The 19,905-nt window shown below is 40.5% G+C and overlaps 3 protein-coding genes and 1 non-coding gene across 5 annotated transcripts; 3 read left to right on the top strand and 1 right to left on the bottom strand.

Annotated features, from left to right (window-relative positions):
* Window positions 1–211: 211 nt before the first annotated feature.
* Window positions 212–1,138, top strand: LOC135634942 (zinc finger CCCH domain-containing protein 20-like). The gene has a single exon (XM_065145701.1). It carries the CDS (start codon window positions 212–214, stop codon window positions 1,136–1,138), a length of 927 nt encoding a protein of 308 aa, XP_065001773.1.
* An 11,430-nt stretch (window positions 1,139–12,568) lies between these two features.
* On the top strand, window positions 12,569–16,467 carry LOC135635779 (glucan endo-1,3-beta-glucosidase 13-like). The gene is made up of 4 exons (XM_065147108.1): window positions 12,569–12,861; window positions 13,413–14,687; window positions 16,033–16,063; window positions 16,148–16,467. The coding sequence occupies exons 1-4, from the start codon at window positions 12,795–12,797 to the stop codon at window positions 16,278–16,280; spliced, it is 1,506 nt and encodes a 501-aa protein (XP_065003180.1). The 5' UTR covers window positions 12,569–12,794; the 3' UTR covers window positions 16,281–16,467.
* A 604-nt stretch (window positions 16,468–17,071) lies between these two features.
* Window positions 17,072–17,144, top strand: TRNAF-GAA (transfer RNA phenylalanine (anticodon GAA)). The gene has a single exon. It is a non-coding gene; the product is annotated as a tRNA-Phe (tRNA).
* A 652-nt stretch (window positions 17,145–17,796) lies between these two features.
* LOC135634836 (GATA transcription factor 9-like) lies at window positions 17,797–19,860 on the bottom strand. 2 transcript variants are annotated; one of them, XM_065145486.1, is made up of 2 exons: window positions 19,003–19,860; window positions 17,797–18,702 (listed from the first exon to the last, which is right to left on the bottom strand). In XM_065145486.1, exons 1-2 carry the CDS (start codon window positions 19,318–19,320, stop codon window positions 18,016–18,018), a joined length of 1,005 nt encoding a protein of 334 aa, XP_065001558.1. In that variant the 5' UTR covers window positions 19,321–19,860; the 3' UTR covers window positions 17,797–18,015. The 2 variants fall into 2 exon arrangements, with proteins under 2 accessions (XP_065001558.1, XP_065001557.1); XM_065145485.1 differs by having other exon boundaries at window positions 17,797–18,705; window positions 19,003–19,857.
* Window positions 19,861–19,905: the final 45 nt, after the last annotated feature.

Here is a 19,905-nt window from a genome sequence, read left to right as displayed (position 1 = left end):
CAATCTCGCGCCCGGTGTACACACCGCCCTCGTTTTCCACCAACCGCCATTGAAATCCAAGCGGCGTCCGTTTCCACGCCCTTCTATTGATTTAAATTTCAAAAGGCCCCGTCCCCTTCGGCTCTACAGTCTGCGAACAAAACGCCTCGGCCGCTCCTCTCGTGTAAGACCACTTCGAGCCCCTCCTTACCACAATCGAACAACGCATCCAATGGCGCCCGGCGAGCGTGCCCTCCGCCATCCGATGGGCCACGCCCCTCCTTGGCCTGTAACCGAGCACCCGATGGTCCACGCCCCTCCTTGGCCTGTAACCGAGCACCCGATGGCCGGGATGCAGCAGAACGACACCCTCCCCGTCAGCGACGTCGTCGGCCTCTCCGCGATGCAGCACTTCCTCCTCGGCAGCAGCGCCGACCTGGACCTCGCGGCTGACGAATACGCCTGCGACGAGTTTCGGATGTACGAGTTTAAGGTGCGGCGGTGCCCCCGCGGGCGGGTGCACGACTGGACCGAGTGCCCCTACGCCCACTCGGGAGAGAAAGCGCGACGGCGCGATCCCCGCCGGTTCCAGTACTCCGGCTCCCCATGCCCAGACTTCCGCCGGGGCGGGGGGTGCCGCCTCGGCGACGCCTGCGATCTCGCCCATGGCGTGTTCGAGACATGGCTCCACCCGGCACGCTACCGGACCCAGCCCTGCAAAGACGGCACCGCATGCAGCCGACGCGTGTGCTTTTTCGCTCACACCCCCGAGCAGCTCCGCATCGTCCTGCCCCCGAGCCCGACGTCGTCTGGCAAGATCGGCGTGAACATATTCTCCTCGCCCACGTCGACGCTGGCGCTCCTGTCGTCGCCGTCAGACGGCTCGCCGCCGTTGTCGCCGCTGGGGGTAGACGATGTATTGGCGGCGATGAGGAACCTGCAGCTTGGGAAGGTTAGGTCGGCGTTGCCGTTCGGTACGCGGAGCGGGTTCGCATCCCCGGCGTCCCTCGAGAGCGATCCAGCGACACGGGGTAGGAGGGCAGCGGCGGCCGTGGCGGACCAGTCTGCGCCCAGACTTCTCGAGGACTGGGGGAGGCAGGAGGAGGCTGCGGAGCCGGCGCCGGACCTGGCATGGGTTTCGGAATTGGTGAAAGATTAAAGGAGTGATCTTTGACATTTTTGTCAATATTTGTTCATAAATAAAACGGAAAAAGATTGGGAATAATTTTTGTTGTGGAAAGGAAAAAAAAAGAGGATTTTTCTGGCGGTGAAGACAATAGCTGGAAAAAAAAGAGGAGCAATTTTTTTTCTTTTTCTTTCCTGTGAGGAAGTGAAGAGAAGATTCTCGATGTGTGCTTTTGTTTATTTTTATTCTGCCCTTTTTTTATATGTATATAAAACTCCTGCAACTTTTTGCTTTGGATCTTAATGTAATCAATGCCAAATAAAGTTTGCGTTGCTGTCATTATCTCGAGAGATAGGGGATCAGATATGATTGAAGACAAAACCATAACCCTGTTATTGATACAGGTGGTGAACATGATGTGGAGTTGTCAGCTTGAAAGAAGATAAAAGAGAATGAAGAAAAAGGTGTGCTGGTATTTGGCAAGTCAGATCTCTAGAAACCTTGTCCCTCTCCGACAAGAACCTTGTGGTATCAAATCCCTTTCCTCCATTACTTTTGTTGCATCAATGACTTGAAATATACATGTTGCAAGAATCCAAAGAACCGGCAATTGTGGTTTCTGCAGGTTGCTGCTGATTCATCGCAGTCTTCAGCAAAAAGATCAGCATGGAGAGAGGGAGAAGTTGACAGCTCGGGACCAAGAATGTCATTTCCTTGACTGTTTCCATGGAACTTGGTAGCCGAATATGGTTTCCGATGCCAGTAATGACTAGAAACTGTGTGTTTGGTGATTCCATGGAAGTTGAGATTAAGTTGGAAGGGTTGTTTGAAGCACCACAAGCTTCCATTTCCTCTTGATTTGTCCCAATTGAACGACGGTTGGGAGATAGAATCCAACTTCGTCACTCGTCAACTTTTTGAAACGAGGAGGTAAGGTTGAACAAAGAGACGGAGTCCTTGTGGTTGAAATCACTTCATCCACCAGTCCAGCTGGTCAACCAGAAACCAGGTAGCAAAGAAACAAAAGGTGCATTCGCTTCGCAGTCCAGACTGGGATTAGCTTCGATGTGAATGTCCAGAGTGACAGTTAAATGAGGTTGGATCAAATCTTACAGCTTATATACCACCAGAGTGAAGAAGATAAATCTATTTGGAAGGTAAAAAGGACAGCATAAGATTTAGCGTTGGAACGATGACTTGTTGGAAAGAAGAAGAAGAAGCACGACGTGCCGTGCAGTGCGCGGCAAAGCATCCAAGGAATTGCGTTGAGAAAGCACGACGGGTCTGTTTCTGAAACCATGGAAGACTTCGCCTCTGGTTTGGCTTCTTTTTAAGGTGGCATTCATTAAACGGGAAGGAATGACCTTATTAAGGCTTCTTTGCGAGATTAAGGCTTAGAGAGTCCTAATATTTTTAAAGACTTAAATTGTTCTAATATCTTTAGGACTTCAAGTATCTTAATATCTTGAAAACTTGAAGAATCCTAATACCTTTAAGACTTTTTAGGGTCTATGCCCTTAGCTATGTCTTATCCGTTACTGCATGTTATCCTAATACCTTTAAGACTTTTTAGGTTGAAGCTTGATTGATGACTTGATTTGGAGTTTGCTCGAGACTCCGATCGAATGAGATCAACTCAAATCATGACTCCCCAGTTAGATGATGCAATCTTTGATGAATCTTTTTTTCAGACATTTTTTCTTTCCATATGTAGGTTATTACATATGTGGTTGATATTGTTATTACAATCATCCTCATATATTATTATTATTATTATTATTATGAGGACAATAGTAACATCCGAAAGGTGACATCCTATTCGTCACGTAGCATCACATTGTCGATCTTATAATGATAAGATATCGATCGTGATGCTAAGATATTTAGACTTGTAGGATTCATAGCATTCATAACAAGCAGCATGATGAGCAAAATGAATGACCGGAGAAACGGACGAAATAACCACATGTATAAACTAGTTGACATGCACAGGAAGCTGTATTGTACTGCGTGAGTAGCAAAGGGGAGCACGTAGCAGCCCTCGGTCTGTGCCATGTCTTAACTAAGCATGAAACAAAACCACTGTGTGGGTGTCACGGTGATCACCAACGTGAGACATGCACAACGGTGCACCGGAAGAGATTAATCCAACGTGACTCTATGTAATTATTTCAGGTTAAGTCAACTGCTGCTTCTTTCTCATGTGAGCTGATCAGTACGTGTTTGTATTACCAGTGAGCTAAAAGGTTGACCTGATGGATTCAACCTCTGGTCGATCGATGAGCTGCAGGAATTCTTTTTCCTTCATGAGTGGATGATCGCAAATGAATCGAGCTATTCACCAGCAGTTGGCCGTTTGACTTGATAAAAGGCTGATGGAGATTAATGAACCAAAGTTGATCATGAACTCTTAACTATGATACTGGACGGTTCAAAATTTTAACATTTGGATTAATATATATATATCATGTCAGATATCATATCAATTAAGAAGAACTTAAGTTACTAACTTATAATTCTTCTAAATGAATAAATAAATTGATATATATATATATATATGTACGTTTATGAATTAATGATAATACGCACTTAGATATATGTGATCATTTACAATAAATATATAGGACTAAAAAGTAGTTTTTTTTTTTTTAACCACAAAGATTTATATCAACTTTTCATAAGAAATATGAACTTAACTCAGCTAGTAAACATTTTCTTTTTTGTTAAAAGTAAATTAAGATTAACTAATAGGAACAAAGTAGCATATCACGGTTTGTGTTAAAGCAAAGCAGATTAGGAGGAGGAGGTTAATTCTCCCTTCCCTTCAAATATCAAAGTATCTAATGGGCCCGGCAAAACATGCCATCCAATTCAAGGCTTTATGACAGTGCAAGAATTATTGAAAGGTTAAAAGTTCTTGAAGAAGGAATCTTCCTCTTGCGCAGTCATTCTAAACCAGCAGCATACTCATAATAGAGGATATCTCGAGACCACGAGTACCTGCGTCCCAAAAAAAAAAACATAACAAAAAGCATCAGTATTCCTTTGAAGACCTCCAATATCGAATGTAATTTATGATCTCATGAATCATCATAATTTATCCCACCCTACCATCTCTCTCATCTAATAGGAACTGTGACATATCCTAGTCATACCCTAAGAAATAAATTGATTCACAAAATGATGAAACCCTACATAATAATGAATTCATCATGGGTTGGATAAGGCAATAGCAATCATGATCTCTCACCAAGTGTAATAGGAGAGGAGGGTATTGGAAATAAGAAGAGATGGAATGAAACAATAGTTTTAGATGTCTAAAGATTAAAAGAGTCAGGTTATATATATATATATATATATATATATATATATGTACGTACGTATGTATGTGTGTGTTGACTTGACGATCCATATCACAACAAATTTATGGGGTTTTGCACATGAATAGATGCATGATAATTTGTGGATCGTTCTTTACAAACATAAAGATTGTGGATCGTCTTTACAAACATAAAGACACAGATGAAACACATAAAAGCTGTACATATGTAATTTACGATCTATGTTTCTTATTATTTACTTTATGAGATATTTAAAATGATTTGTTTAGATTTTCCAATTGTGATGAGTTACCTGCGACGTCCATCTTGCACAAATTCCGCACCTCCGCCGCCGGCTTGCACTGAGGAAACACGAAGCTCTTCCAACCGGTTGAATCCAAACTCTGCGCGGCGCTCGCCGGAGGCGCAGACGACCTGGGACCCTTGGCTCGCTTGGCCGGAGGTTTAGCAGGTAAAGAGATCAGAGGTTTGCACTGGCACCTACCACACCTCGGACACTGGCCATTCTTCCTGCATTTTATCAATAAACTGAAGGCTTCCCCTCCGAGGTTATTGCACACCCAAGTGCATCCTTGGGCAGAGATGGCTCTACTGATGGCCTTGCAGCATCTTGCGTTGGCAGCGGAACGTCGGCAAGCGATCAAGTTATGGGATTTTTCGGCTCTTATCACGACACCGGCGACGAGCAAAGCAAGGAGATGGCAGCTGCAGAGAAGGCGAGAATTCGCCATTAGAATGAGAGAGAGAGAGAGAGAGAGAGAGAGAGAGATGAGATGAAGAAAGACTACCTACAATGCATGAGAGTCCGCCCATGTAAGTAGCACGAAAGAGAGATTCTCAGTTCCAGTGATATCACAGTATTCACGAGCATGTGCGTCTTCATTGATGTTAATTGATGCATGCTATTAAACTCCTTTTGGTCAACTGTATTCATTTTGGTTAACTGCTCGGCCATTAAACTCCTCCTTTGAGCGGTATTAAAACACGCAAGTCGACTATTACATTACTAATTTTTTGAACTAATTAAAGACAAAATTAATCTGCAGCATTATATAAAGACTTGCCTCATGCATGCTCAGTTGACTTTTGTGCTGCTTAATTACACCGAGAACGTGATCGAGTGCCACAAAACATCATACTTATCGAATCGGACGTAGTCGGATCAGAAAAATCGAGTGCGAGACCATTAATTGATAATAATAATAATAATAATAATAATAATAATAATAATAATAATAATAATAATTTCGAAGCATACACCAACATGAATCCACCTATATATATAGTGTATCATCGTGCTACCACTCAGAGTTGACGAATCGATTAAGTAAGCACCAAAGTTTAATTAATCACAATCCAGATATTGAAACTCGTCGCATGATCTGATTAGATGTCATATTTTCTTCCCGATGTATATGTCCGAAATATTAATCTTGTCCTATGGTTGGGAAACGAAGCCCCCGTGACTGTGAAAGTACACTAAATAACAGCAAAGTTATATCAAATTTGGTTTAAAAGTTATAAATCTTCCAAACCAAAATTAGAAAAACTAATAAATTCATTGTTGAGATTTCGTTGCCATCTAATCTACGATGAATGCTTACAATCATACGTATCATTTGCAGCAGAGTTACAATGATAGACGAATGCATTTACATTTATTCATACAATTAATCTGGAAATCTGCCAAATTAAACTTAAATAAAAACTCACTATTAAGATATTGTTTCCCATATTTGGACGTCATCACGAAGTTAAAATGATAAGGAAAATGTCATTACACTCATTCACCATATGTTTTGTGAATCACAGCCGTATCAATGACAGTGTCACAAATTACAAAACTTCAAAACACCTAACACAAGACATTACTATAATCAAATCACACATATAAAACTGCTATTATGGATATGATGTGATAGATATATTAGCATCATATAAAATCGACGTATCACATTTTAATCATCGGCATCATGCATTATTATCTCCTTATGGACGTATCACTGAATGACATATGTCTAAGGCATAGATTTTTGTGAACATCATGATTAATCAATATATGATATAGTGTCTATTAGCAATTATAATCAACAAACGTAACCACCCTAAATAGATGATGTAATATCCCCCCAAGCTCCACTATAAAAGGGGCTTTCTAGGAATGCTTAAACACAATGAATAAATAATAGGCTCGTTAGACTAATCTGACATGTTCGACAAGTTTAACTCGTTCGAAAGCATCATTGATTTGAGCGTTAGAGGGGTGATATCAGGATTGTCCATGATAGATGACTCAAAAAGAAACATATTAGATCCGAGTTAGCTTTCAAATTAGGTAACCCAGAATCAACTTTAATAGTTTGACGATAAAAAGAGGATTTACTATTATGTCTCAATCAAATCCTATGGGACCTTCTTAGGTAAATTCAAAGGATATGAATCCCTTATAGTTTTATGCGCCAACCCTATTTGCTCCTAACACTCCTAGTTTGAACACTCCATTCTTGATAATCCCAAACCAGGGTATGATGGGAGCTTTAATCAGACAAAACTCATTTCCTGACCTAAGCTATGTCACTGACTTTTTTAAGAATTGATATTTACTCAATCGCGTACCACTACAACTATGTCAATTATTGTGAAAACTTTCAACACTCTATTTTAGCAAATGCATGTTCTACAAGGATAGTCAAAACTATCTCTCCATATCTTCTTTAAATTACCCAATTAGCTCAACAAATCCCACCCATATTTATCCCTCGTATTCTTCCTCTTACTCCACCTACATCCATCTTAAACTAAGTAGTCAAGTCATTCTTGACTCAAACCCAAGCACTACCAGAGATTTAAGCTTTTATAAAAATAAAAAAAAGTAATTAAAAATATACGCCTATTTACAATCACCTTTCATAAACAATATAAATAAGAAACTAATTCATTAAGGATTTAAGCTTTCTATATTAGATGTTTACAGAGAGAAAATTGACCCCTCAAAATATATAGCTGATTTCACTTCACAAATGACCCTTTATAAGATAGTAGACTCCCTTGTGTATCAAATATTCTTAACAACCTTAAGTGGGGTAGTGTGTGAATGATTTGCTAAGGACTTAGTCTTAATAAGAACTTAATTCAATGATCTAGTGTAAGTTAGCGTCAAGTTGATGCTTAATTGGGAAGGTCTGCATTGAATTATAAAGGAAACCTAACTAAAATTTTACTAACTCCAGACTCTCACGAGGTCAGACATTCTTAACACACATGTAATATAATTTGACTCCAGACTCTCGGGACTTAGCATATCTTAAATCTAAAAAAAAATATTACCCTTGATGTTGTACTCCTTAACACACATGTAATATAATTTATAATACAACACGACGTGTAGCAAGATCTAAAGATATAATTTTCTTTGAATATAATAAAAATTATTTGAGAAATAAGTTTTTATTCATGAAAAAGTTATTACGTTATCGTTAGAAGTCCTTAAATGTCAAAACGGATCTACTGACCAAAAAAAATAACTAAAGGGGTAAAAAAAGGGTATTGGTTGGCCTAATGATTCTCCCAAAATTTTAACGATTTCATTTATGACTAGGTCAGGAGGAGGAGAGCTGGTTGGAGTCAGATCTATTACAGCCATTAGAGGAATCCCCCTAACTTCTAGAGATTTTGTGGCTCCTTCAGTCGTTAATGCCATCTTCGCTTCATCATCGACTTCAACTAGTCCTCTATTTGTGTAGACCATTGTCTCATTTCGGTCATCGATACTAGCTAAACCGATCATAATGATCTTTTCATCAAAAGAGTAGGTAACGATGGAATCTTCCGAAAGAAACAAAGAGGGGTAGCGATGCCTAACCCAAGAAATAGTCAATTCATAACCATAGGCCAAGGAGTGATGTCCTAACCTAATTAATCATTTTTAAACATTTAGGAGACTTTATACTTAGAGCTTGAAATTTTTTCTTCATTATAAATAATATCATGACTTATAATTAATTTCTTAGAGGATCATAAAGTCTAAAACCTTTTATCTCATTACTATACCCCGTAAATATGCATTTAACATTTTTGTCATCTAGTTTATTTTTTTTTTCTCTAGGAACATAAAAGTAAGCAACACAACCAAATACCTTGAAATGACTTACATCTGGCTTTCTATTTAATTATGTTTCATAGGGTGTGTTTTTTTGTACCATCGAAAGTGATTTAGCAAATATATTGATGTACTCACAACTTCTGCCTAAGACTCTTTTGGTACTGTTTTTTCTTTAAGCATACATCTAGCAATCTTAACCACTACTCAATTCTTCTACTCTGCTACTCCATTTTGTTAGGGGCATAGCTTACAGTCAATTCCCTATGAATATCTACACTCTTGCAAAAAATAAAAAAAAAACTTTGAAAGTGGATTCACCCCCTCTATCAGTATGTACAATCTTAATAAAACAATCATTTTATTTTTCTACATATGCTTAGAATTTTTTAAAATAGAGAATGCTTTAGCGTTTTCTTTCAGAAAATATACCCACATTATTCTTGTGTAATCATATATAAATAATAATAAAATATTTACTTCTGTCTTGTGAGATAGTTTACATAAGCCCACAACTATCTACCTGCACAAGTTTAAATCATTTTTTAGCTCATAAAAATTTAACCTATCTGAAAGAAATTTCTATGTTTTCAAAAATATAAAATTCACAAATGATATCTTTATTTTTAATCTTAGACAAACCAACTACTATTTTTTTTATTTAATAATTATAGTCCATCATAATTTAGATGATTATATCTTTTATGTCATAATATCGATTCATCAATAACAATAACAACGAATGCATGTAAGGTGAAATTCAAAAATAATAAGAAAAATATTTCATTTTTTGTCATCCTCACAATTGTTATTATTTTTTTTATTTTTATCATAAAAAAATAACATAATATCCTTTTCTCATCGGTTGTCTTATACTAATGAGATTTTATTTTAAACCAAGAATAAATATCATTATCATCAATAAATTTTTTTATCATATTTGGTGTTCACGGTAACTATTCTCTTTTCTTCCATTTAAATCTTACTGTCATTTCCCATCTATTTTATAGATCTAATTATAATTATTAAGTCTTTGAAATAAACTTTTATCCCCTATTATATAATTATTGTACCCACTATCTAAAAACTAAATAGATGTAGCATATTCTTCTTGATACTATAAAGAAAATATTTTTTCATCTATTTTTCACTATTGTTTTCTTTATAATGATTTACTTAATTTTTTTTCAAACAATCATTTTTAAAATGATAATTTTTTATAATAAAAGCAAAAAGGAACATTTAGATTTTTACTTTTGTACTAATAATCTTTTTCAAAATATTGATTTTTTTTCAACAAAACCATTAATTGGCCTCATCCCCTACCGCAAACATTTTGTTCTCTTTCTTGAGATTTGGTTGTTGAAATTTATTTTGTCCTTCTTCTTTTGATCTACCTTCATTTGAAGAGAATGTTATGAAGTTTCATTTGAAGATTTATTTATTTATTATTCATAAACTAAATATGAGTCCATTAATTCATCAACATACAATAAACTTATATCTTTAGTTTCTTCTATTGAAGTAGAAATCATATTAAATTTTGAAGATAAAATTTTAAAAATATTTTTTTATAGTTTAATCTTTTAGGATTTCACTATACGATCTCATTTGGTTCACAAAAGAAAAGACTTTTGAAAAAAAAAAAAAAGAGTTTCAAATCCACATCGAATTTGAAACTTTAATGTTTTTACATTATTTGTGCCTCTAAACATATTTTTTAATATTTTTTAGACTTTTTCTTTTAATGTTGATGCCATCATGACTCGAAAAAATAAGGACTTATCTATTATTTATTATAGTATGTAAAGGGCTATTGTATCTTTCTGTATATTCTCATTTGTTTGATCTTTTGAATCTTCAATAATATTAGGATCTTGTTAATCATACTCAAGAAAATTATTTTCTATCAAATTTCATAATTTTTATGAAATAAATAATTTTTTATTTAAAAGATCCAAAATTGATAATTTTCACCAAGTTGATTAGAAATATTTTATCGAATGTTTGTCATCTTTTTTTTTTTGATGTATTGGTCTTTTCTTTTTTTATTTTTTAATCGATATACTCCTATTGGTCTTTTTAAAACCAAAATATCGTATTTGTTGGCTTTTTAGGAAGAAGTAAAAGAGAATAGTTGAAAGAAAGAATATTACTTTAAATAATATAAAAATATTATATCCTAATAAATTTTTTATCTTTATTTATTTACTTTAATCTAAACTTTATTTTTTTATTCTTAATTAATTGTTGTGTTGACATAAAGAGAGAGAGAGAGAGAGAGAGAGAGAGAGAGAGTGAGAGAGAACCCATTCGTGCTCAGAGCACGAGTAACGTTGCCCTGCACCTGCGTCCATGCACGAAACAGACATGCTCGGTCTGACATGGCTTGAACAAGCATGAAGCCATTTGTGAGGTGGGATTTGACCAATCAGTACATGCTTATGTTACACTTAGTTTCCTATATAAAGATAATTATTGTTGGCTTGTCCTCCTAATGAGTGTCAACATGAGACGATGTTTCTACATAGTTGACCTAATGGATTCAACGTTAAGCGAGAGGAGGAAGTCCTCAGAAAAATAATACGATGGTGTACGTATTTAATTTCTCGTATGTCGTGGAAGAGCTTACTTTGTTTATGTTAGAATATAAGATAATCGCGTAGATTATAGGATGAGCTTTTGGGGTGAATAGCTCAACACTTTACTTAGGTTGAGTTGTTGATCCCCATCACACACAATTTATTGGGTCTGACATTTACGTGAATCGATGCCTCTTCTTAATGTGTGCAACATTCTTTCCTTTCCTGATAGAAAAACTACAATATTCATCTCATCTCATCACATGAATACGCGTTCGATATTGCTAGTCAACAGACTCAAAAACTCAGGTCAACACACACATAAAAACCTGACGACACTGACACAGACCACTCACTCAGCTTCTCACAAGCTGTAGAAGCCACACGCCACCGGAGAAAAAAAGTGAGTGTTAACACAAAAATCAAGTAATAAACTTGAAAGATAAATATTATATTTGTCAATTCAATATATATATATATATATATATATATATATATATATAAAAGAGATGTCCCTAAGTAAATTCTCAATAAAAAGGTGCTGCTATACAGTAAATATTAATATGAGTTCAAACACTACCTAAATACTAAAGCATGGATTAATATGAGTTCATACTACCTTTGCACACATCGAACACATGCCATTCTTCGTCCATATCGTCAATCCATGCAAAGTCACCCATCACATCCATCTAAATACTATTTTTGTATGAGTTCAAACACTTGCGCCTCCATGTAAGCCCTGCAAGCATGTGATGAAACAGTGATGTTCCAGAGGCTCCATGATCATGTAGGTAGCATATTGTCATGGCCCCTCCTATCATGTAACGTTCCCCAGCTTGTCTTCCCTCCCCCACCAAACCCGACCTCCATCATCCCCACTCACCTGAGATCGGACGGTGGGCAGATCATCAATCCATGCTTTAGTCAACAAACAAGCAAGAAGGCAAGCGAGCTCGTCCTCCATGAACAGCAAAAGGTGCTGCTTTTCAAAGGTGGGGGATAAAGCAGAGGGTTTTGTCCCGTTGCTCGCGATTTGGAATCGACCCCGCGGCGTCGGCGTATGCTTGGGGCAGAAGCGCTCGCCTCCACGGACTGACTCCCCCCACGCAAACAAAGCAAAGCACAAGCCGATTCCCGTTCGCCGGCGCTGGGTCCCGCTGGGGCCCCGGGATGTCTCTCCAATCGGCTCGGCTACTCGTGAGACTTGAACCACTTGTAATGAACGTATGTCTCTCCTCGGAACCCACACCAAAAAGAAGACCCAAAATGCGTGACTCACCATCTTCTCACTCCATCAGCCACCTGCATTATCATTGGAGAATCAGTGGGTCCCAACATTAATTATATACACAGTGCAATCGAAACGGGAGACGATTTGTTTTCCGGACTCCAGACGCTCCTCTCAAGCCGATTTCATAAAACACGGTTTAGGATCCGCTCGCACTGTCGCTTCCGTCCTCTGGCCATGCTCGCCGCTCTGCTGTCAACTGTCATCGGGAATCGAGCTGCGAGGCCCAACGGTTGGGAGGCGGAGGTGGCGGTGGAGGTGAGTTCAAGGAACGGGTTAAAAATGACAGCTTTGGGTTGAGGCCAGTCGAATGGTGAGAAAAGAGGAAGCATCTCGAGAGGTTCTGTTGAAGAAATCTTGACCCAGTTTTGATTCGATGGAGAGAGACCTGCCGGTGGTTCCTTCGCTCCTCCTCCTCCTCCTCCTCCTCTTGCACTTCGCTGGTCAGTATGTTTGATGTCAATGTTAGTCTTTGCTTAATGTTTCTCCCTCTTTCTTTGTTCCTTCTCCATTTTCTGTTTCGCCGGGCAACAAAAAAGGTTTCTTTTGATTTCTTCTCTTCTACATTAGGAAGGTCTGTGCGCAGATGTGACCATGTCATCTAGGTCTAGTTTTTGTGGCTTCTTTGTGGTGTTTGGAAGAGGGAACAACCCATTCTTCCTGCTATTTTGCACTTCTTAGAGTTGTCTTTATGACTGGTTCTGTAACCATTAGAGATGTTGAATCTATTGTCAGTGGTTTCTCCCATTTTAACTCCTTCCACATATGCCTTCCGTCGCTTAAAGTTCATCGATTTAGTCCTTTCCTTGCTTCAAGTTAGCATCTTTAGCATCAACCATATGCGAAATGCATTTGGGTGGTGAATGCACTAAAATAATGAAAGAACTACAAGCCCCAAAGAAAAGGAATGTTTTTTGACCTTTTTTGAACCAGAGAGGGGGAACTTCCCTTTCTTTTGATTGTTTTTGACGCGTCCTGCCAAATCTGGTCACAGTTGATTGCAATGGAAGCAAGGTTGGTGTCTGCTATGGCCGCAACGCCGACGACCTCCCGACCCCCGACAAGGTCGCCCAGCTGGTTCAGCTGCATTCCATCAAATACGTCAGAATCTACGATTCCAACATCCAGGTAATTAAGGCCTTCGCCAACACTGGCGTGGAGCTCATGGTCGGGGTGCCCAACTCAGACCTGCTCCCCTTCTCGCAGTACCAATCCAATGTCGATACTTGGCTCAAAAACAGCATCCTCCCCTACTACCCGGCCACAATGATCACCTACATTACTGTGGGTGCTGAGGTCACTGAAACCCGTGATAATGTCTCGGCCCTTGTCGTTCCTGCCATGGTTAATGTCCTTGCAGCTCTGAAGAAGGCTGGATTGCACAAGAGGATCAAAGTCTCTAGCACTCATTCGCTTGGAATCTTATCCAGATCATTTCCACCGTCCGCCGGGGCTTTTGACAGCAAATATGCCTACTTTTTAAAGCCCATGTTGGAATTCCTTGTGGAGAACCAATCCCCATTCATGGTGGATCTTTATCCCTATTATGCTTATAGAGACTCTCCTAGCAATGTCTCTTTGGACTATGCACTATTTTCACCATCTGCCTCAGATGTAATTGATCCAAATACTGGTTTAGTCTACACAAACATGTTTGACGCCCAGCTGGATTCTATATTTTTCGCTCTAATGGCACTGAATTTCAGAACACTGAAGATTATGGTCACCGAATCAGGATGGCCTAACAAGGGTGCTGCTAAGGAAACTGCTGCAACTCCTGATGATGCTCAGACTTACAACACCAATCTGATTCGTCATGTCATCAATGATGCGGGGACTCCAGCAAAGCCTGGGGAGGAAATTGATGTCTACATCTTTTCATTGTTCAATGAGAATAGGAAGCCTGGGCTGGAATCGGAGAGGAACTGGGGGCTGTTCTATCCTGATCAAACTAGTGTGTATAGTCTTGATTGGACTGGTAGAGGAAATGTCGACATCGTCACTGGTGCTAACATAACAAGTTCTAATGGAACTTGGTGTGTGGCTTCAAGCAATGCTTCAGATGCTGATTTGCAAAATGCATTGAATTGGGCTTGTGGTTCAGGCAATGTTGATTGTTCAGCTATTCAGCCTAGTCAGCCTTGTTATCAACCGGACACATTGGCTTCTCATGCATCCTATGCTTTCAATGGCTATTATCAACAAAATGGTGCTACTGATGTTGCATGTAACTTTGGAGGTACAGGGTTAAAAACTACCAAAGACCCAAGTAAGTAAGCTTGCCTTGTAGCATGTTAATTTGCCAATCTTTGCTGACACATTCTTTAAAGCTAGACTTATCCAATCATCTCTAGTTCGTATACTAGTGTAAGTGAGATGAGTCACAGGTCTTCCTGATCTGAAAATGAAAAGCAAAACACCATGACACCTAACCTTATGTTAGTGAGCATCTTCCTTCTTTAACAATCCATATATAAAATTTATCCGAGACATCCTAGTGGTCAGTTTAACTGAGAACAATCTATTTATATCTGTAGAAGCTTTCCTAGTTTTGGTGAAGTTATGATCAATTAAGCAGGGATGAAGCCTTACCTTTCCTATTCAAGATTTCATGTTCATTTGTACCTGAATTTAGTTGGATCACAAGAATTCTTTCACCTGATTGAGCAGCATATGAACAAATACTAGAGGTAAACTGTTGCATTTTAGCATATGATTTTGTGTCGTTAAGGTAAGTGCCAATTTTTGATGAATATCTGTCATCACAATTGTGCACTTTATGGTTTTTGATATCAAGACAGCTGGGAAACATGTGATCTTCATCTCAGAAGATCTCCAAGTCACCCTTCTCAGGTGGTTGTCTTTTAAGTATTATGCCCATAAGACAAGTTGCCACTTATGGCTTGTGGCGATCAATACAGCTGAGAAACATGTGATCTTCATCTCAGAAGATCTCCAGGGCACATTTCTCTGGTGTTATCTTTTGAGGATTATGCCAATACGAACGTTAGAAGATGAGCCTTGGCACCACATTAAGCTTTCACTTGAATGATCAGTGTTTGTCACGGAAACTGCCTCTCTTCTTACAATTAAAAGCTGCACATGTTGACCCTCCTAGACTGCATACTGGTGAGACCTTTTTTGTCCCTTGTGTGCTTTCTTGTTAATTTATGTAATTTGAACAAAGAGTCAGACAATTTAATTTACAATTCTGGACTTTGAACTTAAACACACTCCAATCATTATAAGCTCCACTGTGCTCTCCCAATACTTCTGAACAATGCAACAATTCATTGTTCCACGTCCAAATGAAATCATATTCCTTATCTATAGTTTCATTTAAACTGTTTTTTGTTGGATTTTTCATCAAGAAGAAATTTTTTGGACGATCTCACATCTGTTTTGTCATTTCAGAGAGAGAAATATGAGTATAAATAGTTCATAATACAAAGTTGCTACATTCATATCGTGCATCAGTTGAGCTTCCTGAAGAAAATGAACCAACTGGTTGCTTAAGTTTGTGATCAGTATCTTTGTTCCTCATCAATAAATTATCCATACTTGTTTAGAATTTCCTAAATTTTTGTGGCTCAAGATTCTAAATCTTGCTGCAGGCTACGATGCCTGTGTTTACACGACCTCCAGGTGTGTTGACGACTCTTACTCAGTTCATATTATCATATATTTGCAATCCATTTTGACTAATAGTCTCGGCTTGTATTTTTACAGTAAAATGGGCACCGGAAATTCTACTTCTGCGGCTTCGACATCAAATGCAGAGCATACCGCCACATGGTTAACAGAAGGCCTGCCTTTTATGATGTCTCTTTGGCTCATTGCCATTTTAGGCATTGCCTTGTAGGATACAAATCTTCAAGCTAGAGTTGTTCTGATGAGTTCATTGGTGTGAGAGATGGATGGATGGATAGAGGAGTTGTCTCTGAGGAAAATTTTGTTGGCACGTCATCCATTGCAGGAATGCTGTATCTACCTTTATGTAGATTTAGTCTCAAACTAGAATTGCTTAATGGTAGATTTACATTTTCTTATGTTTGCATTCTTGGATGTGTTTTTATTGGAATTACTTCCTTTTTATCTATAGATTGAGTAGCTCATGCCTTTGATGCTCTGACTTAACTACATTCACTAAAGATAAAAGATTGCAGAGGCCCAGCTGGATTTCCTTGTGAAAGTTTTCTGGTCTTCCACTGTTTCTAATAGGAATAAATTCTTCAATGTCTCACATGAACTTCATTCATCCGAGTGATGCAGATGCAACATTAGAGTGTATAGGCTTATTACCCCATTCAACTTTTGTCTTTCATGAAACACTGATGAAAACTTCATTTGATCTAAGATGTTTTAGATGGAATGGTAGCAACCAAAAACTTAACATTGTATCATAATCTCCAGACACTACAAAAAATACATAATTAAGAAAATTATACATGTTATAAAGAATAATTTTATGAATATTTTAGCTGGTACCAATAACAACAACTATTTATAGATGAATTAGAAGTGACCAGATTTAGCTGCAGACTATAGCACAAATTTAACTTTCTAAATCTAAAATAGACAGTACAATGGTAGTTAGGTTTCATAACATGTTAAAATTATTTAAATACATAATAATTCAATCAATTTACATCAGCGGGGATAGCTCAGTTGGGAGAGCGTCAGACTGAAGATCTGAAGGTCGCGTGTTCGATCCACGCTCACCGCAAGTAGTTTTTTATTTATTTTCATTTTTTGGGTTGGCCTGCATGGGTGTCCTTTGCCTCATCTGCTCCTTTATCCGCCTTGCGGACGTCGGGGCTCTCCACCTCGTTCTCCTTCGAAGACTCTCCATCATCATCTGCTGCTCTTCATATCCTATTTATGTTACCATCCCATTGCAGCTGAGGTTTCACCTACGGTGAATGTGTTCCATAGCCATGTGCCCACCGTCACGTAGGCTTAGATGCTGCTGCATACATTTCTACCGGATTGGGTTTGTAGGATCAGCAGCGGGTGTCTGGGATCACGAGGACACCCATTTCAATGTGTGTCCATGTGAGACTGCCTCTGGGGTGCCATGTCGGTAAGTTACCGTGCCGGAAGTATTTTTATGGCGTTGAGTACGCTGCACAGTAAGTGATGCGCGATTCCAAGGCGGCTTGCGGTCTGCCGCTGCTGCCGCCCAGGCTGTGCACTGTACAGAGTAGTTCTTTCCCATGGAGACAACCTGGTTTGAGATATAGGAAAACTGTTCCTCCATCACCGTACACTCCACAAGCATAGATTATCCATCCACTGGTGGCCGTGATTACCGTTTCACGATGTAAACGACACGCGACCACGTTAGGGTATTTATGAATTGAAAGAGGCTAATAATATATTAAATGCTTTTGATGTTAATTCTGACTATTTTTACTCAGAAAAAGTCCTTTTTTTTTTGGCTTACAGAAGAAAAAGGCGGCGCTGCGCGTGCTACAATTTAGTTCTTCCTAGGGAAAGAAAATCCACCAAAAAAGATGCCTAAATTCCACCAACTTAACACCTACGAGGATTAATTTCACCCGGAAGTGGGATCAGTTGCTTCTGAGACATCAAGATCAGATGTGATGTCGGGTATCGGGGCCGTCGATCAAGAAGTTAGCGGCGGCCACCGGCGTCGGTGCGTCGTAGAGAGCGCCGCTGCTGGCGGCCTGGAGGAGCTGCTTCTGCGGTTGCCGGAGCTCCTTCTGGCGGCGGAGCTCGAGGACTTTGCGGTGGGAGTTGGAGTGCTTGGAGACCACGAAGGTGGGGCTGGCCGCGGGGCGGTACTCCGGCACGAGACGGCCGGACTTGTAGCGGACGCCGCAGGCGTTGCACAGTGTCTTGGGGCCCATCGGCCCCGTCCGCCACTGCGGCGTCTTGTCGGTCTGACAGTGGAGGCACTTCCGCCCGTCTGCCGCGGCGGCAGCGGCGGCGGGTGGGTCCTTCTTCCTCGCGGCCTTCTTGCCTGCGGCGGCGCCGGGGGGCACGATGAGCTCCGACTCCGGGGACGAGGAGAGCACGAGCAGTCGGGAGGACCAGCTGCAGGGCGCGCCGCGGGAGCGCTTGCTCCGCGCCTTGCCGGTGACGGGCGCCTCGGCGCGCAAGGGGGCCCCCTGGTCGGCGCGGCCTGATGCAGCGGCGGCCGTAGTGGAGGAGGCGGTGGAATTGGCGCCGGAGATGAGGTGAAGCTTGTGGAGGTCTTCGCTGGAGAAGGATTCCTCAACAAAATTGGACAGCCACTCGAGCTCCGCAAGCTCTTCGTACTGCTGCATCCAAATACCAATCACAAAAGAATGCAAAGATGAAACCCTTTGTAGTATTGCAGAACTCGGCCGGGGGCGTTTCGTTTCGTTTCCTCTTCTCTTTTCTTCTCAGTTTCAGCGAAGCTCTTAAAAAACTGAACTGGAATTAATAATTCAAAAAAATTCAAACACTAATTCACTTACAGTTTTGTAAGAAATCCAACAAAAGGCATCCGATTTAATATTTTAGACATTTTTGGTAACCAAAAGGCAAATATCATAGAGGACGCATTTGAAAACAGCTGGGAGAGGCGAGATTACCGGTTCGCAGAGGTCGCCGGAGAGGCTGGCATCGGCGAAGCTCCGGCAGACGATGTCGCTGGAGGGATGCGGCTCAGGGCCCGAGGAGGAGTTGCTGCAGCTGTCCACGGCGGTGACGGTGGAGGAGTCCGTTGAGCTGCCGGCGAGTGCCTCCGCCTCCTCCTCCTCCTCCTCCTCCTCCTCGTTGGAGAAGTCGAGCAGGTCCTCGACGACGAACTGGTCCCCTCCTGCTCCTCCCCCGCTGGCCTTCCTCTCCGGCGCGCACTGTGGGTTCCCGGCACCGCAGAACCCGCCGTGGCAGTTCTCCGGTACCTCCATTGCCGGCTTTCTTCGTGCTCAAAGTTAGGGTTTAGAAAGAAGAGAGAGAGAGAGAGAGAGAGAGAGAGAGAGAGAGAGAGAGAGAGAGGGATGGAGAATTAGAAGCCAAGAGGAACGGCAAGGCGAGAGAGAGAGAAAAGCGAAGCGAGTTATGGTTTATTCGAAGGTGAGGAGGACTGCGGTGGAGTAAATAAAGTTAAAAGGGAGGGGTTAAAGGTAATTATTTATACTGGCGAAGAAAGAGCACATCTTTCTTTACCTGCCGGGAAGCGTTTTACTCCCCAAACAACCCCCTACCATTAACTTAATTTGCATTCACACCCTTCTCCTCGAGCGGCAGCTCTGCTTCCGGACCCCTCTAGGCTTCAGTTTCCGGCAACTCAGTTAACTGACCGTTCTATCCTCCCACATTACAGAAAATAAGGGATAAACAACCGCGTCCGTTTCCAAGTCACGAGGGTACTTTAGGAATTATACTCCAGCGAGCGCGTCAATAATGAAGCGAGGATGCGTATTAACTGCGCCGTTAATCCTAAGGAGTGGAGCAAAATGGTGGGGGGAATGTAGGGATTAAGGATAAAGGTT

This window comes from Musa acuminata, chromosome BXJ3-4 (assembly GCF_036884655.1).
Source record: "Musa acuminata AAA Group cultivar baxijiao chromosome BXJ3-4, Cavendish_Baxijiao_AAA, whole genome shotgun sequence".
Classification (NCBI taxonomy): domain Eukaryota; kingdom Viridiplantae; phylum Streptophyta; class Magnoliopsida; order Zingiberales; family Musaceae; genus Musa; species Musa acuminata.
Note: the sequence above shows the minus strand (reverse complement) of the source record. Positions and strands in the feature narration are given on the sequence as shown.